At 51.9% G+C, this 26,119-nt stretch overlaps 1 protein-coding gene across 1 annotated transcript; it reads left to right on the top strand.

The window, feature by feature from the left end:
• Positions 1 to 364: 364 nt before the first annotated feature.
• On the top strand, positions 365 to 26,119 carry ALKBH5 (alkB homolog 5, RNA demethylase). Its single transcript, XM_040630148.1, has 4 exons — positions 365 to 2,972; positions 11,537 to 11,617; positions 20,913 to 21,068; positions 21,910 to 26,119. The coding sequence occupies exons 1-4, from the start codon at positions 2,203 to 2,205 to the stop codon at positions 22,085 to 22,087; spliced, it is 1,185 nt and encodes a 394-aa protein (XP_040486082.1). The 5' UTR covers positions 365 to 2,202; the 3' UTR covers positions 22,088 to 26,119.

The raw sequence follows: 26,119 nt of genomic DNA, 5'->3' as shown, positions 1-26,119 counted from the left end.
GGAAAGGAAGGTGGCCCAGCAGGGAGCTTGGGGACAGCACTAGAGTCCCGGGTGTCCAGGATTTCCCCATCCCACAGGCCCTGCTGGCCTAGCCTTGCCCAGCAACGACACAACCCACACCCCCCAACAAAGACTGGTAGGCCCTTCAGTTTGGAAACTGAGACCCTGAGTACAGGTGTGGAATCCCCTCTGCTTAACATACATGACTTCGTTTCCTTCTCACAACTACCAAATGAGGGGGGTTACTAAGGTTATTCCATTTTACAGAAGACTGAGGTTTAGAGAGGGGAAGTCACTGCCCAGGGTCATACAGCCCGTCGGGAGGTCCAAGAGTCAAACCTGTGTCTGTCAGTCTGGTGGTTTGGCAAGTGGCAGGGGGCGGGGGCGGCGGAGGAGAGGATGCAGACACATGGGGTGGGAGCAAAATGGCCAGGGAGGCGAAGCTGAAGGCCGATGCCGAGGCCAAATCACGAAACCAAAGATGCATTTCATTTCAGCGATTATCTGGGAAGGCTGCTAGGGAGGTGAGCTGAGCCTCAAACTATCAAAATGAAGGAGATGGGTGGAAAGGAACTGGCATTTCAGGAGGAAGAAACAGCTTTGGGCGAAGGCCAGGAGGCGTGACAAAGTACGCCTGAGTGAGGCTGGCGCTCGGAGCTCGCGGAGAGGGGAGAGGAGGCGAGGCCGGAAAGGTCTCAAACAAAGGCTCTGAACGCCAAGCAAAACAGATGAACTCGATCCTGGGAGCCACGGGAGGTTTTCGAGAAGGAACCCCTAGCTGGAGACCCGCCCCTGCGCGGAACCGCCACACCTTTACCCACGCCACGCACCCTGTCCAACCGCACTGCTGCAAAACTTTGGAACTGTCCCTAGTCATTAGCTATGGCTTCGCCTTCACCGCGAGCCCACTTGTCCCCTCCAGTTTCCTTCTGTCGTTCCCAAAAGAAGCCCCTATACCCATCTCTAACCCGAAAGAAAACCGACGCCAAATCCCCGCGCGTCTCGCGGCTGCGCACGCGCCCGCCGCCACCGGGACGTGACTCGTGGAACGTCCACTCCGGGCGGCGGGGGTGGGGGGCAGGGAGGTGCCCCCTCAGTCAGTCCAGCCTCTGCGGCCGTCGCGGTCTGGACTTAGAGGTGGGACCCGGTGCTCTCGGCCCCACAGTTTAAGAAGTTTCTGCTGGTTTCAGAAGTTTCCTGAAGAGTCTGAGGGCTTTTCTCCGTTGGCGTCTACATTCGGGCACTTACATAGCCACCCATTCACCCTTCAGGGGTCCTCGACGCCCTCCACGCAGCTAATTAAGTGACGGACGCAGTAGCCAAGGCGACCGCTTGATTGACAGGCATGAATGCGAACCAACTTCCGGAAGCTCCCGTCTGGGCCCGCCCGGCGCGCGCCCGGTGACCCAATAAAAAAACTGGAAACGCCAAAGGGGGCGGTGACGGGGCAGCCTAGGTTGTGGCGGTTCCTCGGTGGTTGCGCGTTGAGGGCTGAGGCGTTTTCGAGCATTTGGACGATGCCGTGACGCAGCATAGCGACAGCGTTGACAGCATGAGCGCACCCCTGTGGAGGGAGCCCTTCGGTCGCGGAGGTGACGCGTCAAGGAGGCAGGTTGCTATTTGAGGGTGCTCCCTCGGAGCCCTTCAGTGAGTGGGGGAGGGGCGGCGGACGCCGAGCGGTCCCCGTCTGCGCTTGCGCCGGCGCCTCTGGTGACCCGGCCTACACGCACGCGCATGCGCGTTGCGCGCGGAGCCGCGGTGGCTGGCGGCATTGCGCGTGCGCGCTGAGGAGCCCGCTGAGGAGCGGCGCTGGCGGACGTCGGGCGGACGGCCCGTGACGTCGTGAGGAGCGCTTTAAAGTGCGGGCTGGGCCGGGCGTCTGAGGGTCTGGCTGGGAGTCGGGTCGGTCTTCCGCAGCGGCCCTCCGCGGCATGAGGCGCTGCCGGCGCCCTTGCTCCCTGGGACGTGGAGAAGGTGGTGGAGGAGGAAGCCCCGTTGCCGCCACCGCTGCATGACCCGCCGCCCCTGAGTCCCGACACCGCGCCCTGCCCCTCGACGCCCCCCGCCGGGTCCCCCGGTCTCGCATGGGGGTCTGGCGCTGAGGAACCCCTTTACTCCCGGGGCGCCGGGGCGCGTCCTCCGAGAGCCATGCCCGGCCGCCCCTCCCGCCCCGGAGGACCCTAGAGCAGCGTCGCGGGGGCCATGGCGGCCGCCAGCGGTTACACGGACCTGCGTGAGAAGCTCAAGTCCATGACGTCCCGGGACAACTATAAGGCGGGCAGCCGGGAGGCAGCGGCCGCCGCCGCCGCCGCCGTAGCCGCCGCTGCCGCCGCCGCCGCCGCAGCCGAGCCTTACCCGGTGTCCGGGGCTAAGCGCAAGTACCAGGAGGACTCGGACCCCGAGCGCAGCGACTACGAGGAGCAGCAGCTGCAGAAGGAGGAGGAGGCGCGCAAGGTGAAGAGCGGCATTCGCCAGATGCGCCTCTTCAGCCAGGACGAGTGCGCCAAGATCGAGGCCCGCATCGACGAGGTAGTGTCCCGCGCCGAGAAGGGCCTGTACAACGAGCACACGGTGGACCGGGCCCCGCTGCGCAACAAGTACTTCTTCGGCGAGGGCTACACGTACGGCGCCCAGCTGCAGAAGCGCGGGCCTGGCCAGGAGCGCCTTTACCCCCCGGGCGATGTGGACGAGATCCCCGAGTGGGTGCACCAGCTGGTGATCCAGAAGCTGGTGGAGCACCGCGTCATCCCGGAGGGCTTCGTCAACAGCGCCGTCATCAACGACTATCAGCCCGGCGGCTGCATCGTGTCTCACGTGGACCCCATCCACATCTTCGAGCGCCCCATCGTGTCCGTGTCCTTCTTTAGCGACTCCGCGCTCTGCTTCGGCTGCAAGTTCCAGTTCAAGCCTATCCGGGTGTCGGAACCTGTGCTTTCTCTGCCCGTGCGCAGGGGAAGCGTGACTGTGCTCAGGTAACCCACCTGGGAGGAGGGGGCGGCCCTGCCTCCTGCTGTCTTAGCTGCCCACCCTCACCCAGGAGGCAGCAGCAAATAGGAGCCCACGCGTTACAGTTCTGACCCATTTTCCTGGTTTTGGGGGGAGGAGAGTGGGGAGGGAAAAGGGGTCTGTGTTTAAAACGTGTAGTAAGAAAGTAGAGAGCAGCCTCGAACCAATCTAGAATTTTGTATCCCGAGGGCAGGTTTGGCGTGATTACACACATTTGACCAAGAATTGATACAAAGGCATCTTTCTAGAAGGCTGAGATTTTAGGAGTCTGTTTCTGTGTGTGATTTTAGCAAGTCACTTTTCCTTTCTGGGCCTCTGTTTTCAAATCTGCATTTAAAAAAAAAAAGTTGAATTCTTATTTGAGAGTTTTTCCAACTCTGCCGTTTTTGTGTGGTGTTTTTTTTAAACAGGACGTGTAAGGATTTCTTAATAGAGAAAATACAGAGGAAGGTCCCTGAGAGTATTTGAGAGATACATGTTCTCTCTTCCAAACATGGGGAATGACTTCTGGAGTTGAACAGATGAGTGGTTGGGGCAGAAATAGAGTGCAGCGGACTCTGGAAATTCAGCCCCTATTGGCTGCAGAAGAGCCTGTTGGTCCTTCGTAAGAATGTGTTACCTGTTACTGGGGCCGTATGAAACCAAATAAAGCGGATCTCTTTACCTGGTATTTGGCTTTGTAGTTGCGTCAGCCACAGAGCTTAGGTTCTTGGCCTCTTTTGGGTCCCAGATCCTGCTGAGAATTCACTCGGTACCCTGGCCCCCAAGAAGATGGCCTGCTGGAGCACCTTTGTCGTTTATATGAAGTAGAAAATTATTTGGAAGCTGCCTACTTCCAGCCCTAAAATCAGTAACTTAGAACTGTACTTCAGTAATCCCCAAAACCTCTTAGGAGCTCTAGACTGCAGCTGCTCAGAGCGACTTGCTTGACCACCAAGTTCTAGTATAGGATCAGGACATGCTGAGTTTTTGTGAGCAGCTTAACCTCTGAAGTCTGTGCGATGGGCCCTAGTCCTGGGGAGAAGTAGGTTCCCTGGAGCCCTCTTAATATGAGGCAGGTCATCAATCTCGTTTGAGTTTAATAGCTGAGGCTGCTTCTGTATCTGGGGGTGGCAGCAGAGCCTTGTGATATCCCAGGGTCTCCTGATGGGGAAGTTTGGGAAGTCAGTGGTAGCAGAAACAGTACTTGGGCTTCCTTATGCATCTGAAACTTAGCCGGGCACTTATCTGTCAGGTGCCCCTTTGTCATTTGGGCTTCCAAGCTTGTCCTCCTATCTAAGTGGTGCTCCCAAATTGATATCTTAGTAGAGCCCTTTAAGATGGGATTTCCAGGGCAGACCCTTACAAGTGGCTTGCTGTGCAAGGCAGTTTGGTGTCTGACTTTGTTGAAGGGCTCTTGATGCTAAAAGGACCTCACACAAAGGCCGTTGAGTCTCCTAAGGGGATGTTAATTTTCCACAGAGTCACAGATCTTTAAGGTTGTCAGGAGGAGGTCTAGCAGTTGGGTGTGTAATGGGTGATCATAAGAGACAGTTTGTGACTTTGAGGCTTTCCCTCCCCCAGCACCCCCCCATCTTTAAGGTTGTCATGAGGTCTAGCAGTTGGGTGTGTAATGGGTGGTCATAAGAGACAGTTTGTGACTTTGAGGCTTTCTCTCCCCTAGCAACCCCACCCCCACCCCGCCGCCCCATATTGAAGAGCAGAAGTTTCAAGTTCTTAAAGTGCAGGTCTGTTAGTGATCAGCAACAGGATTGCATCATCAGGAAAATTCTCTTCATCTTTTCCTTGGAATAGTAAAGTCCTAAAGCTTTTCCAGTCCCTTCCAACTCCTGGATTCTGACTTGGCTGTGGAGTTCATGTGGGAGGCTCACTCATGTCCTGAAAAGTGCTGCCCCAGGCTTTGAATCCAGTTTGGCTGTCATTTGCTTTGGGACCTTGTGGGTGTTCTCTGAGCTGAAAAGTGTAAAGTGGGGGTAAAGTGGGGGTAATGCCAACTCACAAAACCTATGAGAACTAAACGTGGTGATTTGGTGATTTATACAGAGCCTGGCAAGGGGTAGGCACTTAAATGGGTATTTGCTTTCATACACAACCATTTAATGATCCCTTGCTCTCTTGTTGGGGAAGGGGCTAGGGAAGTGGCTCTTCCCTTCATGAGGTTCACAGCCTAGTGGAAGCCACAGACAGGTACAGCCCAGGAAAGTAACTGCAGGAGTACTTTAAGGGGGGGAGCATTTTGAAGTGTTAGAAGTTTTTAGAAGGAAATAAGGTAGAACTTGAAAGGTGACTAGAAGTTAGTCAAGTAAAGAAGTTAGCAGGCAGGGCACAGAAGCTTTGGTGGGAGTAGGGAGAGTAGCCATAGGTAAGGTGGGGGCAGGTAGGCGCTTACTTGAGGCTGATGGAATTTGCTTTAGTTCTCAGGTTCAGCCTGGACCTGAAGTGGAGATTCTGGCGAGGCATGCCTTGGAAAGCTCTAGATCAGACCTTCTCTGTAGTAGTACTATTGACATTTTGGGCTGGTCTGTGCATTGTAGAATGTTTAGCAGCGTCTCTGGTCTTTGTCCATTAAATAGCAGTTTCACCTTCATGGTGACCAAAAATGTCTCCAGATTTTACCAGATGTCCCAGGGCGGGGCTGCAGAACTCATTCCAGTTGAGAGCCACTGCTCTAGGGTTCTGGATGCCCCCACTAACTTTAATCTTCTAGCACCTGCTCCCTTAGTACTCTCAGTTTACTTAGCATGCAGGTGGGTGAACACCTGCCTGTTAGTAGTGCCTCTTTTTAACTGCTGTTTGGGCTCTTCCCCAAGCTGGTAAGAGGGGATGCTTTCTTTCACTTCCTGGTATGTATCCCAGTCCGGAAGTGATGAGGTGCAGATTGGAAGACAGGGGCTGATGAAAATAGTTGTTCTCTGCAGGTAGGGAGGGTTTTTAGTAATTCTCATCTGATCAGACATCAGTTGTTGGTGGCAGTGGAGTCTGTACCCGTTCCAAGGCTGCATGGCAGGAATAGTGTTTTATATTTAATAGTTGTCAGTGTAGACATTAGCATGTGGCAAACATTGACTCAGCAGTGTCCAAATGTGGGCATTTAGAGCAGTGCCTCACAGACCCTTCTGGAAGTGTTTTAAATGTCTTTCCAAAACCAGTTTTTGTTGTTGTTGTTGTTGTTGTTTTTGTAACCTTCCCATGTTGGGCCTAGTTGGGTCCCCTCTTTATGCTGTTCTTCAGGGAAATAAGTATCTTTTTACCTTCTTTTCATATCACTTCTTTCCACATTCCTTTCCTGTTCTCTGTAGGGTGAATGGGCAGATTAAAACACATTTTAGTTGGATTAATTAGAATAATTACCTTAAGACTAATTGCTTACTTGCTGCTACTTTCAATCACTGCTACATGTCTGTGGTTGTGGTGGCCACATGCCCAGAGACCCAGGCCTTAACCACCCGTCTGGAAATGACTGTTAAACCCAGCCATGGGACACGCAGAGTTGAGCGTAGCCTGTGACTTCTAGGTAATAACTGATATTGGGTGGAGTGGGCACTCTGGTCCGTTCTGGGCTAAGGGCTGATCTTGTTCAGCTGTTTGAAAGCAAAATTTAGCTTTCTGGCTTAAAATAGTTGGGAAAGTAGGGCAGATAGGTCCTGGGCCACATCTCTTGTGTGCAGTCTTCTGATTCCACGGGAGGGGGAGGAACCTCAGGATGAAGTCAGGGCTGTGCATTCTCAGGCGGAGCTCTGGGCCAAGGGAATTGACTGGCCTTGGTTCTGCCAGGCCTAACAAGAAGGCAGAAGCAGCAAGGGGAAGGAAGCTAGCAGGTGAACCATGGTCTTAATCATGAAGCTCAGAGCAAGCAGAAAGTAAATAGGTTGTAAAAATTTTAGGGCTGGCTGGACATTTCGCTTGGGCAGTTGGTGTGCAGCCATTGCTGAGATAGGATGCTAGCTCTCTGGGGACATGGGCTCATCTTTGTAGACTTCTTTCTTGGGGGTGGTAGGTATTGAATGTCCTTTCCTGAGGCCAGCGAGGTCTTCAGGATAGATTGGACCTTGTCACCAGAAAACACAGATAGGCTTTTTTCTCTGTTCCTTATTACCTACCCCCTCCCCCAACCAAAAAACCAAAAACCAGCATAGCGTAGATACTGAAATCAAGAGTTTGATTAGAGTTCCACTGTCATCACTTTAGCTGTTTGACTTTGGGTGAGTAACTTAAGTTCTCTGGGCCTTAGTTTTCCTCTGCAGAATGGGCTATATTGATGACATAGAGTTGTTACAGAAGATTGAATTTCTTTCACACTGTTGAATGCTTGAAGTTTAGGTAAAATGTCTCTGGAGATGAGCTGCTTTCTGTCCTTAGCTACTCTCTATACCTTGATGTGTAGAGAATTGGGACCTGGAACAGGTTGACCTTCTTTCTGTATTTATAAAGTCCCAGGACTTCTCATAAAGTTAGGCCATGTGTCGTCTTAGAAGGCTGGGTCTGGTTGTAATGAGTGTGAGCTCCCAATCCCACCCTTGTGCCCGGGTGGCTGGCCTGCTGTTCCCCAAAGCCTAAGTTTCTTAGTCCTGTGGGCCCATTAGAGGCGTGAGGCAGGCTTTTAGGGGCTGCCCAGAGCAGGAGCTGTAGCTGAAGGGAAGCTGTCAGGCAGTCCTGGTGATCTTGGCAGTCCTTCCACCTCTGGGTCTGTTTTGTCCTGGGCAAGGCACAGAGTAGATGGGGAAGATAGCTGTCTTGGAAATTTGCCTTAATACCGTCTCCAAAACTATTCCCTAGAGGAGAGATGTACAGTCCTGCACAGTCCCCTGGAGTTTTTCAGACTCCTCGTTTAACCTGCATCTAATCCTCTGAAGAAGGATTTGCTGTGAGATCTGCTTTGTAGATGGAGAAACAGAACAGTTGAGCTCAACATTTCATTTTAGCGTCCACAGAGTGCAGAGATGAATAAGACCTTTGCAGCACTTTGTCTTACAGGGAAAACACAATTTCCGCAAGGCCAAACGTAGTAGTAGAGAGGGGTGGGTGGGTGGGTGGGTGGTTGGTGTGGGGGAAACCCATCCTGGGGGATTTGAGGAAAGCTTCCCTGGGGAGAAGAAAGACTCTTTAAGAATCACTGTAAGGCATAGGGCTTGTGGGTGACAGAGCCAGGTCTGTCACTCTTGATGCTTCTGCGTACTGGTCACTGCTATGTGGGGTGGGGGGAGCTTGAGAGGGCTCAGCCCGGGCAGGGAGCAGGAGGCTGACCAGAATGAAGTATTTCCTCCTTTCCCTTCCCTGGGAAAACAAAGAGCAGGAGGCACTGGGACTTTTCTTCATGCCGAGGGCAGGGCTGGACCCAGGGCATATTAAGTTTCAGGCTGGCAGACTGGGACTTTCAGACAGTTTCTCTTGTAGTAAGTAGGTACCTTAGCAGTAAATAATTCTCTGTGGTCTCTGCTGGACATTTTCTGTTGAAGTTTAGCCAGAAGAGCTTCCCTTGGCTAGGGCTTAGAGGCTGCTGCTCCCAGAGGAGCCTGAGGTACTGAGGAGGGGTCAGTGGGCTGTGTCACAGCTGCCAGGAAGTTCTAGAAGGCCAGTGCTAATGAGCTGTTCAGATGCATTCAGGACCACAGTCATTTCTGAGGGTCCATGTGGTCTTACCTCTGCACTAGTTCTTTTTTTTTTTTTAAAGATTTTATTTATTTGACAGAGACAGCCAGAGAGAGAGGGAACACAACCAGAGGGAGTGGGAGAGGAAGAAGCAGCCTTCCAACAGAGGAGCCCAATGCGGGGCTTGATCCCATAACGCCGGGATCACGCCCTGAGCCAAAGGCAGACGACTGAGCCACCCAGGCGCCCCTGCACTAGTTCTTCTGAGGCCTGGGCTCAGTGGGAAAATTCTGGAGCCCTTTGGGAGGTAGGGGCAGTTAAGGTTTGACAGACATCTGGGTTTACTTCTGCATTAAGGGGAGTGGTTCCTTGTTGAAGATGGGAGGTAAGGGCCCCAGGTGCCTGTAGCCATGTCAAACAGATTGATTCTTATTAACAGTAGGAGAGGTTGCCTGTGGCTAGTACTGCAGGTTCAGGCCTTACAAATGTGCCTTGGATTACCTTTGGAGAATTAGACCTAGCTCTTTGGGGGGAAGTCCTGTGTTTATACAGGACTTTCTTGCACCCCACACCTGCATTCTCCCAGTGTGGAGTGACAGGAGCCTAGAACGAGCTCTGGAACTAGCTCTGGGATTAGGGCCATGAAGCCTTTTCTGTTGGTGGATCCCTGCAAGAGGAACCCAGATCACATTTCCTTGGCGGGTACTGAACCCAAGTCTCTAGCTTGCCCCGGGGTGGTCCAGGGCCCTCTGGGTTGTATCCTGTGCTTAGTAAACAGGAATGCTGTGCCAGGCACACTGCGTTATCTCACTTAATTCCCACAACAGCCCTATAGGTTCCAGGGGTGCCAACCACGTAGTCGTAGAACTCTTTAATTCTGCCTGCAAGGGAAGAGGCAGTGTCCCCCTTTTTAAAATCTTATCGTTGGGGCACCTGGGTGGCTCAGGAGGTTAAGCATCTGACTCTTGATTTCAGCTCAGGTCTCGATCTCAGGGACGTGAGATCAAGCTCCGTGTTGGGCTTTGTGCTCAGTGCAGAGTCCGCTTGGGATTCTCTCCATCTACTGCCCCCCACCTTGTGCATCTGTGTGTGTGTTGTGTGTATGTGTGTGTCTGTCTCTCAAATAAGATATAAAGTTTCATTGTCATTAGTGGTCATAAAAGAATACCTAAATTGTAAAGCATAACAAAGTGAACACCCATAACCTACTGTCCTTACTAGAGGTGAAGAAATAGGGTTAGGCCCCCAGCAAGTGACTTCCGTAAGGTCACAACGCTAGTAGGCAACAAAACTCAGGTTCTCACTGATGTCTCTTCAACTCCTCTCTCTCTGTGTGGCATTTCTCACTGTAGGCCTACAGATATTAATAGGTGTTATTTGAGAGAAGGTTCTTTGGTCTGTGCTCAGACAGTCAGCAGATTCTTTTGCTGTAGAAATTCTCAGATCCCTTAACATAGTCACGCTTTTTTAAACTCTTCAATATTTTCCACATTGATTTGATTGTGGGCATTTGTCCATAGTCTCTTCTTGGACCGATGTTCACAGAAAACTGAAAACCATGGTCTAGGAGCAGCTCAGAGAGGAAATCTTTAAAATAAAGGTTCTGGGGATGCCTGGGTGGCTCAGTCTGTTAAGGGTCTGCCTTCTGCTTAGGTCATGATCCCAAAGTCCTGGGATTGAGTGCTGCATCAAGCTCCATGCTTGGCAGGGAGCCTACTTCTCCCTCTGCCTGCTGCTCCCTCTGTCTGCCACTCCCCGTTTGTGTGTGCGCGCACGCGTGCGTAGTGTTTGTGTGTGTGTGTGCGTCTCTCTCTCTGACAAATAAATAAAACCTTTAAAAAAGTAATAATAAAGGTTTTGTCTCTCCCAGCATGGCCTCAAATCAGAGGAGTTTTCCCTCTTGGACTTCTTATTTTTTGTCTTGCTTCTAGTTCTTGCCCCGTGGGGCAACCTGGCCATTTTGAGGAGTTCCTCCCAGGCTTGCAATGTTTCTAACAGTTATATGGGTGTCTTTATAGCTGCGCTTGAGAAGGGAGCTGATGAGCACCTGTGGAGAGGAAGATTTGCGGTCGTGGGGTGGCCAGGGAAAAGCTGAGCAAGACAAGGCTGAGGTGTTCACCTCCCACTATTGCCTGTGGCTGAGCATGTGTCTGGCTGTGTACTCAGCTCAGTGGAGGAACCTGGGGTGGGAGTGCCTCTTGGGTGCCATGCTCCCGGTGAGGGCATGTGAGGAGGCTCAGGATGCTGAGTTTGCTTCCAGAGTTTCAGATCGTAAAGACGTTAGCTGTGAAGAGGACAGTCATCTACCCACATTCATTGGTCTAAGCAGTTTTTTAAATCGTGTAACTTGATGAAAATAAATAGATATTTGAGTGTGATGGGAATTCTTAAAATATCCCAAACACAGCTGTCTTCAAGATTTTTGGATCTCCCCAAATGGAGGTTTTTGAAAGCTTGTTTTCAAGTAGACAAATTCTCTTTTTGATCATTGCAGCCTTAGTTCTCTCTGGTGACTCAGGGCTGTCAGTGTCTGCCTTGGCTTCCTCTTCGTGCTGAAGGGGCAGGGAGGGAGGAAGAGGAGGATATGCAGTTCTTGTCTTCTCACCAAGGTCTGGCCTGAGTCACTGTAGCTGCCTCCGGAGTGACTAAAGGTTACCTTCTTGGGGGCCCTGTAAAAGAAGGGCTCTTGGCTCGTGTGGGGAGATGGCTGCTGTCGTTTCTGCCTTCCATCCGGCCTTTGCCTCATCCCAGGTTTTGTTCTTGAGTGGGGCATCTTAGAGCTTAACAGGTGATTTCCCTTTCCATGTAGATCCTCGAATCTCTCAAAATAGCAGGGCGGAGGTGGCCATAAGACCTGGACCATATTTCTCTCTCTTTACCCTGTAGGAACCTTGATTGTCTGTTCACTTTCCAAGCTCATATGCTCTGTGTTTATTTTCAGTGGATATGCTGCTGATGAAATCACTCACTGCATACGGCCTCAGGACATCAAGGAGCGCAGAGCGGTCATCATCCTCAGGAAGTAAGTGCCCCGGTGTCTGGCACCTGCAGGCCTGTCTGGAGATGTAGGTCTGGATTCCCTTAGAGCTTGGCTCCTCTGTATCAGTAGCATAGCAGCATGAAGCCTGGGAGAGGAAAAAGCTATCAGGTCTCATACTTTTTGATTTTAACTCTTTGAGGAAAAAGCTGTTTTCTCTTTTCTTCATTGGAAAATTAAGTTCTGTGGCTGCTTAACTAGGGAGTTGGGGGCTGAGCAAAAGCACATGCTCCCAGTGTTTATGGACACAGTCTTGAGGCAATATTTGGGGACCCCTCTTCCAGACTTCCCCTCCCCCTCTCTCTTTCCCCATCTCTTTGGTTCTGATTTGTCGCATGTGATCTTGCTGACTATTTTTAGACTGCGCCTTAGCAGCCTGCTTTAAAAATGCCTGGGTTTTCACTTCTGGGAGGGGCAGGGAGTGAGAAGAGGAAACGAAGGTGGGAGGTTAGGCTGCAGTGTTTAGCAGTCGCATAGCTTGTGGCTGTCCCTCCTCTCTGGCCAGGGCGTCAGGGATGTACTGACCAACATCACCAGACCTGGCCTCTTCAGCACTTCTGGTTTTCTGCTCATGGGGTGAATGGACTGGGCCAAACATGCTAGGTCAAGACAAGCTTGTCTTTGGAGGCTAGATGATTGTCCAGTGTTGTATAGACGTCAGGAGAGCAGAACCAGTGCTTCCCCTCCACCACCCCCGCCCCGCCCAAGCTAGAACACAATGTCCTATAGCTTGCCATCTTTTTTCTTTTTTCTTTTTTAATTAAAACAAACATCATTTTTTAGAATAGCTTTAGATTTTACAGAAAATTGTAAAGATAGCACGGAGTGCACACCACTTCCTGGATCTTGTGTCTTATATTAGCAAGATACGTTTCAGTCAGGAAAGCAATATTGATACATTGTTATTAACTGAAGTTCCTGTTTATTTGGATTTCCTTCCTCTCTTCTAAACATACCTTTTCTGTTCCAAGACCCTACCTTACATTTAGTTGTCATGTTACCTTTGGCTCCTCTTGGCTGCGATGGTTTTTCAGACTTGTCTTACTCGTGATGACACTGACTGGTCAGATATTTTGTAGAATATCTCTTCTTGGAATTTGGCATTTTTCTCATGGTTTAACTAGGGTTTGGGGCTTGGGGGAAGAAGACCACAGAGTTAAAAAAAAACCCTTCTCTTCAGTCATATCCAGGGCACAGGACTTCTCACTGTTGATATTGACCGTGAACACCTGGCTGAGGGTGTGTTCACTCTAAAGTTACAATTTCCCCTGTTTTAGGACAGAAGTTGCTACGTGCAGCCCACACATAAGGAGTGGGGAGTTGCCTCCCAAGTTATTTGGAATTCTTCAGCAAAGACATTTTGTTTCTTCTTGTCCTTCATTGTTTATTTCTTTATTCAGGTGTTTACTTACATCAGTGTGAATTTGTGGGTATTTGTTTTATGCTCCAGTTACTCCAGCTTTGGCCATTAGGAGTTCTCTCTCTTTTTTTTATGTACGTCCTTACTTTCTGGCTTGCCATCTTTTTAACTTCAGTCTATAACTTGAGCATCTTGGTCTTTTGGGTCTAGAACTCCAAAATGTGGTGGATGAAGTCTCTTTGGCATGGCTCTGCCACTTTGTCAAGTCAAAACTTTGAGTGCTGTACCTGTGTAGAATGGAAATGATAGAGCCCTGAAGGACAATGCTGGGGTGCAGGCAGAGCACCACGCACATGTGGGAGCTGCAGATGGGTCCATTCAGGAGCTGGCAGCGTCTCGCCTCGAGCCTAAGGATATTCCCAGAATCCATCAGAAGAAGGGTTTTTATCTGCATTTCTACTTCCTTTTCCTGTGGTTCCCAGCACAGGCCAAAACCCAGAACACGGAAGTGATGCAGCCCAGAGTGTAGCTCCCTTCTGGCCTCTTCTCCCCAGTCATTTCTTCCTAGGCTGTCCTGGCACTTCCAACTACAGCCAGGGACAAGTGGCCCACCTAGGCCGGAAGCTTGGAGAGGAACCCCCAGAGTGGTATAAAACCAGAGCAGCAACTTCCCAGGTGTTCCCTCAAGCCTCTCAAAGTAGCTTATCCCAGAGAAATTTTCACTGGAGGTGCAAATGAAGTGGCCATAGCTGGAGTGTCATGTCGTTCTTCCAGCTGTTTGTTTCTTTTGCAGTGGTGGCTCTTTTATTCGACTTCCCAGGCTGGTTGGGTTGGATGCTTCTCAGTGGAACTAGGAGCCTACACTGTTAACCAGGTCCCCCAGAATCTCTTTGGCCAGCCGGACCCCTGGCAGTGGTCTGACCTTAGAGAAGGACTGTTGGTGGGTGACCGATGCTCTTTGACCTTTTGACTTGAACGGGCCCAGGAGCTAACCACAGACTGGGTTAGAGAATAGAAACACAAGCTTTGGTGTGAGGGGGCTGGAGTGGAGTGGAAGGAGGGCCCTCAGCTTCCCCAGCTCAACTGAGCTAGACTACTGCCCAGCTGTAGGGAGACAACTCAGGGGACTAGATAAGAGGCCCAAGATAAAAGCCAGGCTCCTGCTGGGCTTTGGCTGTCCATCCCGCCTAACCTCTTGAGAGTTTTCCTTGTTGACTTGTTCTCCACACTTAGATTAAAGTACTTGCAGCTCCTAGTATGGTCCATGGACTTGCATCCTGGGCTCTTGCAGCAGTGTGTGGCCTCTGTTGGGAATGTTTTCCCATCTAACATGTTCATCTTACCCTCCACATCCTACCCTGCAGATGACCCACATATGCACAGTGAAAGTTGGTTGACCTAGCCATCCTTCGAGGCTCAGGTGTTGACCATTTTTACTTGCAGGAAGCATCACACACATAGCTGTGGCCCTCTCAGTGTACCCCTTTCCCCTTTAGACTGTTATAGCCCACATACTTGCCATTGTCAGTCTCCACATCTGCATTCTGTGGGGGCGGGGGCTCTGTTCATCCAGGGCCGGCACTGAGACCTGGTCCAGAGGACTTACCAGAGGACAACACAGGTGAATGAGGAGCTGCTCCACAGTAACTGTACGGGCTTGTCTTGGAAAAGGACAAGCTGGCGACAGGATGGAAAAGGGAGCAGCCCAGCCCAGGCACTGCCTAGATATCAAGGGTGTGGCCTTGACGGGTACCTGGGTGACTTGCTTGCTGGTGAGGCCGTGTATAGGTGGGCGGAATCTCCTGGCCCTGCTCCTCATAGGCAGAGGAGATGGAGCCAGTCCTGCCTTCTCTTAAGTTTGGATAAAAATTACACAGGCTGTTGTGGGAGGGCCTGAGGGGCTCTGTCACCAGCTCAGGTCAGTCAGAGCTGGGACAGTCCTTGTAAGCGCCTCATGGGGGGACATGGGTGGGTGGCCACCAAGTGCTTTTTGCTTCAACAGAACATGGCACCTTTGAATGTGGTTGTCGCTGAGTCTTCATGTGTGTGACACCGTTGTTTCTCACAGGGTGGCCTGGGAGGCTGGGAGTGACCACCTGAGAGTTTCCCCATGAGTGGAATCCTTGCGCTGCAGCTTAGTGTTATAATCTGTTCAGGGGCACAACCAGTAAAGGGCTGAGTAAGATCTTGAACCCGGGTCTGCTGGTACATAGCAGATTGGCATTTTGCATGCCAGTACAACGCAAGCAGAGTATAAACGGTCTTAAAAGCATGAAGTATATTTGCTGGAACCCAGGAAGCTACAACAGCAACAACAAACAAAAATTTAAAAATTACATCCAGCTTGGGGTTGGGGGTGGTTGGGACAGAATTGGTAGATCTGGCTGCTGAGCTTAGAAATTGCTGGCCAGGCAGAAACAGTAAGCTCTGGGCGCCGGGGTGGCTCAGTCAGTCAAGCGTCTGCCTTTGGGTCAGGTCATGATCCCAGGCTCCTGGGATCGAGCCCCACGTCGGGCTCCCTGCTAAGTGAGAGTCTGCTTCTCTCTCTGCCCCTCCCCGTGCTCATTTTCTCTTGCATGTGTGTTCTCTCTCTCTCTCTCAATTAAATAAAAATTCTTTTAAAAAAACCGGTAAGCTCAAAGGTTAGAAGGCGTGTAGTATAGATGATCTCTGTAGTTGAGGGGAGGTGTGGGAAGGAGGTCTTAGCTCAACACCTGATCATCAGGAGATGGCTTGTGGGCCTTCAGGACCTTCAGTTGGTGGCCAGGGCATCCGGTCCCTTGGTCTTCAGGAGGCACCAGGGCTGCCCTAGGTCTGCCTACAAGACCTTGTATTCCTGCATGGCTCACCTCTCCAGTTAGTCAGATAAAGTGGCTCGAGGTAGTGTTAATAGCCCATTTCTTTGCTTTTGGTTAAGTGAGCTCAGCTCAGTGGGTTGAAGCTGAGAAGAGCAGCTACAGGTTCGTTTGCCAAACGTTAACCAAGGCAGGTGGGGTGTGTGCCAGGAAGCGGGGTGAGGGATTTGTATGAGAGAGACTGTTTGTAGGAGGCTGAGCTAAATGGCTTATTTGGTCCTTCAGACCAAGGGATTCCAGGGGGTCAGGAGGAGACTTTTCCTGAAAGCAGAGTAGTCCAAGTATGAGGCTCTGTGTGTATGAGCGGAGGGTGAGAATGGAGGGTGCATTCTGGGCTTCATCCCTCAGGGGAGTAGGAGTGGCCAGCTCTTGGTTTTCCTGACTCAGCCTGAGACATTGCCCCCACCGAGACCCGTGCCATTGCTTCTGTCTCCATGATTCTCGTCCCCTGGGCCAAGGATTCGCCCACCTTTGTTTCCTGGTCCAGTGAGTGAGTGTGTCCATGTGTATTTACCCTGCAGAAAGAATGGGGGAGCAGTAAGATGGGATGAAGCTGGCTTAGGCTGCCGACCTGCCTCTGCCCCATCTTCACTGAAGACAGGTTTTTTTACCTGAGTCCTGTGTTCTCACCTATAAATTGGGGCAGTGGTGGTGGGGCAGTGGTGGTGCTAGGGGTGGTTAAATTCAGAAATGCTGTGCCTGCTTCTCCTAGCTCCTTCCTCACCATATTTTCCCTCTGATTTTGAAGAGTCAGGGGTAGGGGATGAGGAAGGTTGTGTCCAGTCGAGGTAAGGTGTGAGTCCAGGCACAGTGAGTGAGAGGAAAGGGAAACCTGGAGATAGGTTGTTCACTGGCCAAGGCTGGGGAAAGCAAGCTTGTTGTCTGGGCGTCTGGTGTCGTGGAGGATATCAGTACCTTACCAGACCTGAACTGGGGATTCCTGGGCACCCGTGATGCTGGCCTTGTTGTCTAGCTGTCATCTGTGGAGCACGGGCTCACAAGTATGTGGTATGACATGTTGGTAATCCAGCTGAACGATTTGGAGAGGCTCTTGGGGCCTGGTTATCTTGCAGGCCTGGGTATGGAGGTCTTCTGGAGGCCCTGCTAGGATCATGGGCTTGGGGTGCCCTCTCTTTGGGTTATAGCCCTCATGTGCCTTTTAGGTTCTCCTGAGACTGGTGTAGAAGCCTGCTATGGTCAGAACTGTCTTGCAGGGGGTGCCTGGGTGGCTCAGCCGTTAAGCGTCTGCCTTCGGCTCAGGTCATGGTCCCAGGATCCTGGGATCGAGCCCCACATCGGGCTCCCTGCGCGGCGGGAAGCCTGCTTCTCCCTCTCCTACTCCCCTTGCTTGTGTTCCCTCTCTCGCTGTCTCTCTCTGTCAAATAAATAAAATCTTTTACCAAAAAACTGTCTTGCAGGCAGCGAGGTGTGATGTTGGAGGGAGTTTGGTGGAAGATGGGGAGTGATGTCAGGAAAGGGTGGGTACTGTTGCGGGAGAGACAACGGTACAGGTCTGCGATCTGTGGGAGTCTGACACTCAGGTGCTGGAGCTTAGACCTAGAGGCCCGGCTCACTCAGTAGACAAGGGGTGCTCAGACAGGCCTGCCGCACTGCCTCTCTGCTCCATCAGGAAAGTCAGGCTTTGTAAGCACAGGGTGCTTGGTGTGAGGATGGCGCCACGACTTGTGGGATGGTTGGCCTGAGGTGCAGACTGGTTCCTGATCTCCCAGAAATGGTGGTCTGCCGGACAGCACTCTGCTCTGTTGCAGTACAGAGAGCCCACCTGGGCTTCAGAGGCTATCATGGGACGGTAGCTGTGTGACTTAGGCCAGTGACTTTGTCTCCAGTTTAGCATTACTTCCTTACAGTGGGAATAATCCTCCTCACAGCTTCTCCGGAGGATTAGAGGGTTCAGTAAGTGATAAAGGAAGGACGGCTCCTTGGATGGTCAGCTCCCTCCCTTCGCCCTCAGGTCACATGGTGTGTTAATATTAATGCTCAGTCATCCTCCCTTTGTTCTGGCTTCCCCAGTACCTGTGCTCGATCCCTGCTTTGTCCTGGGGGCTGTCCTGACACCGTGGGTGACCTCACATACCTGGGGTACCTTGCTGTAACCCCTGGGATGTTGACTCAGATCTATAAGGCAGGTCTCTGTTTTTCTTGCCACCTGAGGAGGCCCAGGCCCAGCCCTTACTGCTAGAACTTCCTGACTTCCAAGTTTGTGGAACTGTTTGCTGAACCCTGAGGGGCCTACCCTGCTCCTTGGAAGCTAGCTGCCTTTTAAGAGGGTCGTTCTCAGAAATTAAGCTGCCAGTGGGCACTGGGTTTGGGATCTTGCTTTAACCTGGCTTCCTGCAGCAATGGTAGCTTTTTGGAAGTGGAGGGAGGGCAGGAACTTCTCCAGCTATTCTGAGATGTACTTGTGATAGCCCCAGGGAGTGTGTCAGGAGCACTTTGGGGCCCCAGAGCTTATAGTGTTCCCAAAGTGAGTACAGGAGGCAGGGTTTTTAGTAGGGCCACCTCTGATCATCCCTTCTCTTGGGGGCTGCCTCCTGATGGCAGTCGTACTGTCATGTGCAGAACGACACCCTTCCCCTCCTTCAGGCAGTTAGAAGCAGAGCCAGTCTGTGTCCTTGGCCTGTCTAGTCTCAGCTGGTCCCACCTGTCTCCCTAGCCTCTCCAGCAGCCCTACACCCATGATGGGGGGCCACTACCACTGCCCCTGGCTGCCCAGGCTGGCCGCCCAAGAAGGCAGCTCAAGAAGGGTGGGGGCCCCTCCAGGGATCGGTGTGTGCCAGCTCTGCCTGCGAGGCAGGATGTGCTCAGTGTTTTCCAGCCCCAGAGGTGCGTGGGCCAGGCTCTTCCCTTGGTGGCTCGGCTCTTGGCTCTCTTGCCATCCATCAGTCATCTGAGGAAACAGCTGCTGGCTGCTGGGCCTTGCCCACCAGGGCTTCACTGGGGCTTTTTCATCCTGCAGCGGTTTTCCTGCCCTGAGCGTGTGCTTCTGGTACCTGTGGGGTCTTAGCATTGGAGTTAGCTCCACTGTGCCAGCGGGGGACTTTCCTCCATAAGTCTTCACACCCTTGAAGGCCTCTAAGCCAAGCTGAATGGCTCATGTCTTACTTAGTCTGCTCTCTGCCACCTGGACCTCTCAACCAGGAAGGGCGGTGATTTCTAATTCCCACCCTCGTGTCTGGGTGTTGCCTAGCACCACCTCTTCTTGTTAGCCCTCTCAAGAATCCTAGCCTTGAGGGGGCGCCTGGGTGGCTCAGTCGGTTAAGTGTCTGCCTTCAGCTCAAGTCATGATCTCTGGGTCCTGGAATCGAGTGTGACTTCCTGGTGAGCAGGGAGTCTGCTTTTCTCCCTTCCTCCCTCCCTTTCTCTCTCTCTCCCTCCCCTTCTCAAGTAAATAAATAAAATCTTTAAAAAAAAAAAAAAAAAAAAAAACTCCTAGCCTTGAAGGAGGCCACTTGATTTCTAGACCCTTCGAACTGGAAGAGGCCCTAGGGCCAGCCACATTTCTCCCTACTTTGCTTTGATGGAGAAATAGGCCCAGAAAAGGACAGCAACCATTAGGGCTGGATCATCTTCCTTTTGTTGCTAGGTGGGTCCTGGTTCCCTGAGCCTAGAGGGCTCAGAGTGGAGGCCGAGACTGGTGGGCCAGTCAGTACAGCTGACCATTCCTGGCTTCCCTCTCCATAAGGCCAAAGCAAACGGGCAGGGAAACTTGCCCTGCTGGTCTGCCCACCACTTTGGGCTTGGGCGTGTTGGAATGTTGGTTCCCAGCTAGAAGGCACCACTTGCTGGCTTCGGAGAAAGACCCCTGCCCAGGGTCAGAGCCCTGTGGTTCCTGCTTGTCAGGCTTGGTTGGAGTCTCAGCTGGGCTTAAACCTTTCTCCCACAACTTCCAGGACCTGTGACTTACCGTAACCTTTGGGACCTAGTTTTCCCCATCTATTTAAGCAGGTCAGCTAGTCGGGTAGGAAGAGGGACCTTGTGAGGTTTGCATGCAGTTGTTACCAAGAACACCATGCGGCCTAGGCCAGGGCAGCTCTCAGAGTGCCCTTCTGCTATCTTCCCTGCAGTGTTCTTGTGAGGATGCTCTGCTCTGACCACAGCACCTTCCTCACAACCAAGTGACTATTTTGTGCACAGCTGCCTATGGGAAGGGTGCCTTCAGGGCCTTCTGCCAGATGTGTCCCCATCCCTCCCCACCCCAGGCTTCTCTCCTGCTCCTTGCTGCCACCAGCCTGACTTGCCAGCCTTCTCTGTATCACGCAGAAAGCCTCGGGGCTTCTTTGAGGTTTCCCAGGCTGGCTTCCTTCTGGCCTGGCTTCAATAAAGGACTCTGGTCACTGCCCTGGACTACCTCCCTGCTTGCCTTCTCCCTCTCCCCTGTCCATACTTGCAGTTTCCCTTTACTGGGCAGTGTGTTCCTTAAAACTCATGCCTGATGCTCAGTGGGGATTTTGCCTTCAAAAGCCCTTTGGCCTTGACTTGGTTAGCATCCTGTAACCAGCAGAAGCTGCCAGGTGGCTGTGGTGGGATCAGAGCCAGGTATGTGAATGTTGAGTTGGGCCTGGGCTTTCTTGGCTCTGCCACAACCTTAGTGTTCCTGTGTGAGAGAGTAGGAGAGCCTCTTTTCCCTTTCGTAGGCCTGGACCAGGGGGACCTTCCTTCCTGTCTTGCTATTTCAGGAAGGATGAAGGCATCTGCTGGAGTATTTGGGGGCCCTCAGTACTCTGGCAGGTGGAGTAGAATCCCCAGGAGAGCCTCTGGGCTGCAGTCGGGTGATGGGGCTGCTTGTCCAGCTGAAAGAGAGCCCTGGGTCAGCAGATCCCTGTCACTAGGGGTCTCCAAACAGAAATGTACCTGTTCCTACTCCTAAGCTTGAACTTAAAAAGGCGGGTCTTTGCAAGTCAGCCAGACTTAGTTGAACCCTGAGGAAGCTGAGGCACAGAGCAGAGACTGTTGGCTCCCCTCTGCCTGGCCAGAGAATTGGTCTGATGGGGCCCACACCCTCCCCAGAGGCCCACTGGTGACCCCTTGCATATTTCCTTTGCAGGACAAGATTAGACGCACCCCGGTTGGAAACAAAGTCCCTGAGCAGTTCTGTGTTACCACCCAGCTATGCTTCAGATCGTCTTTCGGGAAACATCAGGGACCCTGCTCTGAAACCCAAGCGGTCCCATCGCAAGGCAGACCCTGATGCTGCCCACAGGTACTCGGCTCAGGACCTTCAACAAAGGCTGGCAAAGCAGCCCCATGGCCTGGCTGGAGGGTGACATGGGTGGGGGAAGCCTGCAGTGGTGATTCGGAGCCCGGCACTGACCACCTTTCCAAGCCCTGTGTCTGCTTCTAGGTCAGTGGCATTGGTGGCATTCCCACCTAACCCATGACCAGCTGTCTGTAGCCCCAGAGAGCAGGGGTTGGGCCGAGATTCTGACAAGCGGGAAGGCTGTGTGGGCTTCCCGTGACTTCCCTCGTTCAGTCCACCCAGGCAAATGCTCTTATGGGTTATACTTAAATGTTAGGAGGGAAGCTGAGGACGTGGAAGATAGCAGAGCAGGAAGCCATTTCAGAGGGGTTGGGGAAGTGTTTAAGCTGGAAAGAGAAGGATGAGGAAGCCGTACGTGAAGGCCCATCTAGGCAAAAGATACTGGGCTGAAACCCTGAGGCAGGAAGAGCTTGCTGGTCAGGGGCTAGTGGAGTTGGTGAGCAGAGCAGGTGGGCAGAGCGCGGGGACAGAAAGGAGGGCTGAGAAGTGGAGGTGACAGCAGGAGCGTGCAGGGCCTTGAGGCTGTGCTGGGGAAGGCTGCCTCCAGTCCGGCAGCCTTGGTGGTGTCCTGGGGTACTGGACTCAGCTAGGCAGAGGTGTTTCAAAGACTAGGTGTGTGGCCACTGCACTTCATGGGCAAAGAGACGATGCCGGTGTTTCCACCATTACCGCCCCTCCTGGAGAACCGCTGAGCTGCAGTGCGCTGTCGCACGGGTGGTGAGGGCTCGACCCAGACGCAGAGAGAGATGTGAGGGAACGCTTCCACCCACCCCTTCCCTTGCAGGCCTCGGATCCTGGAAATGGACAAGGAAGAGAACCGGCGCTCCGTGCTGCTGCCCACGCACCGTCGGAGGAGTAGCTTCAGCTCTGAGAACTACTGGCGCAAGTCCTACGAGTCTGGGGAGGACTGCTCGGAGGCGGCAGGCAGCCCCGCCCGAAAGGTGAAGATGCGGAGGCACTGAGGCTTGCCGTGCCCTCCTGGGAACTCTGGTTAATCTTCACGTAGCTGCCCCCTCCTCTTGTTCATTTCGGTTTTTTGGTTTTTGTTTTCATTTTTTGTTTTTTGTTTTTTTGATCCTTACATTTTTTCCTCGGGTTTGTTGCCTGTTAAGGCTGAAGAACAGAATTGGCTGGGACCTGATTCTCATGTTCTTGGTTTTCCTACAAAATGGAAAGGCTGTAGGCATCTATAGGGGACAGAAGCTCACGCTGGAGTGGCCAGTAGGGGTGTGGGGAGCAGCTGTCCTCAAGTGGGGCTGTGTCAGGCTGGGTTTATTTAAAAGCAACAAAATGTTTTGGTTAAGAAAATTCTTGTTTTGCTTTAAATGTAAATCTTCTCAGTGTTGTAAATGAAGTTCAGTCTTCTGCCCCCACCCCCAATGTTTGTTTGCTGGGTTGAGGTCTCATGCACCTTGTTGGTTCTGCAGGAGGCCTGCTGTCCTCCCACCTCTCACCCATTCTCCAGGCCCTGGAAGCTCACGCAAATACGCTCTTCTTCCTGCAGCAGAGTTGTTCAGGATGACTGGGTGGAGGTTTAAACAGTTCTCTGCCACCCCAAAGCTGTTGGCTGACCCCCTCCCCCAGGCTTCGTCCACACCCATTGGCCTGCTCTGCCCACAGGTCCCTGAACTGCTGAGGGGCTGGCTACAGTGGTCCTGACCTTTCTTCCCAAGAGCACGCCTCTTTGCTGGGTTGCTGCTTTCAGGCATACGCGTGCGATTGTACGGAACAGTTAGACTTACCATGTTGGGGCAGTTTTAGGAATTGTTTCTAGCTAGAGGGACTGGTGTTCTTCCAAGTCTAGCATTTGGGGTATGGAAAATTGTTGTGGTGTGTGGTAGGGTTTTTGTTTTGTTTTTGAGTTTTATTTTTTCCTTTGGTCTCCTGACTTTTTCCTAACCCTTTCCTTTCTCCTACTTTGGCCAGCTTTGGCCTTCTCTCCATGTCATCCCCATAGGAAGGTGCCTGCCCACCCGCTCTGTCTGCCTGTAGCATGCATCCAAGGCCAGAGCTCAGGTCTGCAGACTGGGTTGGTGCCTCCTCTGCCTCAGGGGCGTGGGAGCTGGGGAAGGGGCTTTTCAGAAGTAATAAAAAGAAAAAGATAATAAAGTTTTTGGCAGTTCCCACCTACTCAGATCCTTGAAGGTTGCAAGGTTTTGATGATCTAGATTCATTAGGAATGTCTTTGCCAGCCATGGCTGAGACCCAGGCCTGCTGAGAGCAGAGGCCTTCCCAGTCCCCAGGCTGCCACCACCCCAGGGGGCCTTGTCTTATAGAGGCCCAGGTCTGAGGCAGCAGAAATCTGGGGCAGCCACCATCAAGAAGCCCCTCTCGGGGGCCAGAGCTCCTTTGACAGTATGGATTCAAGTTGGGACTGCATACCTAAAGCATTTGCAGTTTTATTTTTTTTACAGCTTTTTTCCCAAAAATGATTTGTAGTTGTGTGTGCAGCACTTTGCCCTGATATGTGTGCTCGACAATAAAAACCAAATCTAATATATTTTGAAACAGCTGTCTGATACTGTTACAAGAGAGGACTTGCCTTTGGTGCTTCCTTAATCCCCTTATTTTCTTAACTCTCAACCCAGGCTGGGGAGGGCACACAGAGTTCATTGCCCACCAGGGAGGTCCTCACGGGAGATAATAGGGCTGAGGGCTGAAGGTGAACTTGCCCTCTGCCTATTGTGCTCTCTCCCACCCCAAGGAGGATGGACCAGGTGCCCCCGTTGCCATGGAGCCAGGATCACACCCTGCTGAGTTTGAAGCCTTTCCCCCTGGGTGTGATCAGATAGGCTGTGTGCCAGTGATGGAGGGACAGGGTGAGCAAAGGCAGGGAGAGCCTGGCCTTTGTAAAAGATAGGCAAGTGGTTTTGCTCATTAAACAGATTCTTGAGTTCCTACTATATTCTGGCTGAGCCCTCACTGTGGCCTCATCAGTGAGCAAAGAGCAGAGGTCTTCTGGTCCCTGCTTTCAAGATGTGTACTACAGAGTTGTGGGATACAGTTACAGGCATCAAGCAGACGTGTTTTGTGTGGACTGGGGTTGGGGCCCAGAGGGTTTTCGTCTGTCCGGGTCCCGGACCTGGCTGCCAGATTCTGGTCAGGTTGAGTCTGGAATCTCCCTCATTGACTTCCAGGGCCCAAACCAATCTGGCCAATTCTTGCTGTGGAAACCCGGCAAGTCACTTAATTGCCTATTTCAGAGAGGAGAAGGGAGAATCTAGAGGGAGCAAGTGACAGGCTAGGGCTCAGTCCTGCAAATCGGTGACAGGATATGAAGGGCAGTGGGGGAGAGCCTCCATATGGTCTGTGGCTAGTTGGGCTACGGGGTAGGTTGGGCCACGGTTGCCCCAGAGAGGAGACATTGGAGCTGAAGGGGAAGGTAACTTGCTCAGAGTCATCCAGACTTGGGGCAGAGGGGGGCACCTCCCACTCTACGCCCAGGCCCCTGACCCAGACATAGAATGGGGGGCTCATGTGGAGGGCTGGGGAGCTGAAACTCTACAGTAGCTGTGACGGAGTCACACCTGGGCTCTCCTAGTCCCAGAGAGGCCCTTTGCTCTGCAGGAATGAGGGACGGGAGAGGCTAGGGGAAGGGCTCCAGCCCTAATAGGCCTTGCTGTGTCATTGGCTTCAGTCTCTGCAGCGGTTCCACAGCACCCCATCTCTGGACTAATTTTCTGAGTAGCCTCGAAGCCTGGGGGGGTCCCATACCTGACTCCCTGAATCTGACTCTGCCCCCACCCTGGTCTTGCACACAGTAGGTGCTCTAACAGCATCTGGCACCAGCCCTGCCTTTCTAGGGAGCCCATCCCATTCCTCCAACCCTATTGTGCTGGGGGAAGTTGAGGCCCAAAGTCCCCTTCATTCAAAATGAGTGTCCTGTGTGCCAGGCTCTGTGCTGGGTGCTAAAGATACAAGACAGACCAGGACTGGGTCTCTCACCCACACACTTACTCGAGACTGTGCGGACATAAAAGGTGTGTGGCACAGAAATGACGAGTCGTAAGATACACAGTACGCTCCTTATTGTTCAAGTTCTGTACAGCCCAGTGTTCCTCAAAAAATGCGCTTGTTGACCTTTTTGATAGATTGCTTTATTTGTAGCCTACCTGTGGTTGTAATTCAACCGTGATATGGCAAATGGAGATGCAGCCCGTTGCTGATAATAGTTTTCCAGGGCTCTTGTAACAAATCACCACAAACTTGGTGGTTAAAACATTAGAAATTTATTTTCTCACAGTTTGGAGGTCTGAAATCCAAAAGTAGGATGATTGGGCTGAAATCAGGTATCTGAACCATGCTCCTTCTGGAAGCTCTAGTTGTTGCCTCTAAAAGCTTCTGGTGGCTCTCGACGTTCCTTGATTGTGGCCCCACAACTCCTGTCTCTGCCTCCGTGGCCACGTGGCTGCCTCTCCTGTATGTACCAAGTCCCCTTCTGCCTGTCCCTCATTAGGACACTAGCGATTGGATTTAGGGTCCACCTGGATGGTCAAAAATAATCTGCCCATGTAACGATCTTTAGTCACATCCGCAAAGTGAAAAAATGTACAAATTCCAAGGATGAGGACCTGAAATCTTTGGGGGTCACTGTTCAGCCTGCTACACTACTCTTTTCCCCCGTAAGTCTGCCATTAAATCTGGTACATGGCCTACTGATTTCTCATCGCTGGAACAAACTATGTTAATTGGATTGAAATTTCTCAGCCTCAGCACTACTATTAAATTTAATCTGCATTATTTTCTCTACTGATTTCTTAAATCTAGACCTGTGCTGTCCAATATGGCAGCCGCTGGACAGTTTGGCTGTTGAACACTTGAAATGTGGCTGGTTTGAATTGAGATGTGCTTTAAGTGTCAAATACACACTAGAATTTGAAGTTAGTATAAAAAAAAAGAATGTAAAATATATCATTAGTTACTTTATATTGATTACGTGTTGAAATGACAATATTTTGGACATACTGGGTTAAATAAAATACACTTTAATTTCA

Source organism: Ursus maritimus, unplaced genomic scaffold, assembly GCF_017311325.1.
Source record: "Ursus maritimus isolate PB19 unplaced genomic scaffold, ASM1731132v1 scaffold_14, whole genome shotgun sequence".
NCBI classification, from domain to species: domain Eukaryota; kingdom Metazoa; phylum Chordata; class Mammalia; order Carnivora; family Ursidae; genus Ursus; species Ursus maritimus.
The sequence above is the reverse complement of the archived record's forward strand: the minus strand, read 5'-3'. Positions and strand labels throughout refer to the sequence as shown.

Coding starts and splice junctions, on each gene's coding strand:
- ALKBH5 (XM_040630148.1), top strand. CDS start 2,203: ATGGCGGCCGCCAGCGGTTACACGGACCTGCGTGAGAAGCTCAAGTCC. Junction 11,618..20,912: donor GCGGTCATCATCCTCAGGAA/GTAAGTGCCCCG, acceptor TTTCCTTTGCAG/GACAAGATTAGACGCACCCC. Junction 21,069..21,909: donor GACCCTGATGCTGCCCACAG/GTACTCGGCTCA, acceptor CTTCCCTTGCAG/GCCTCGGATCCTGGAAATGG.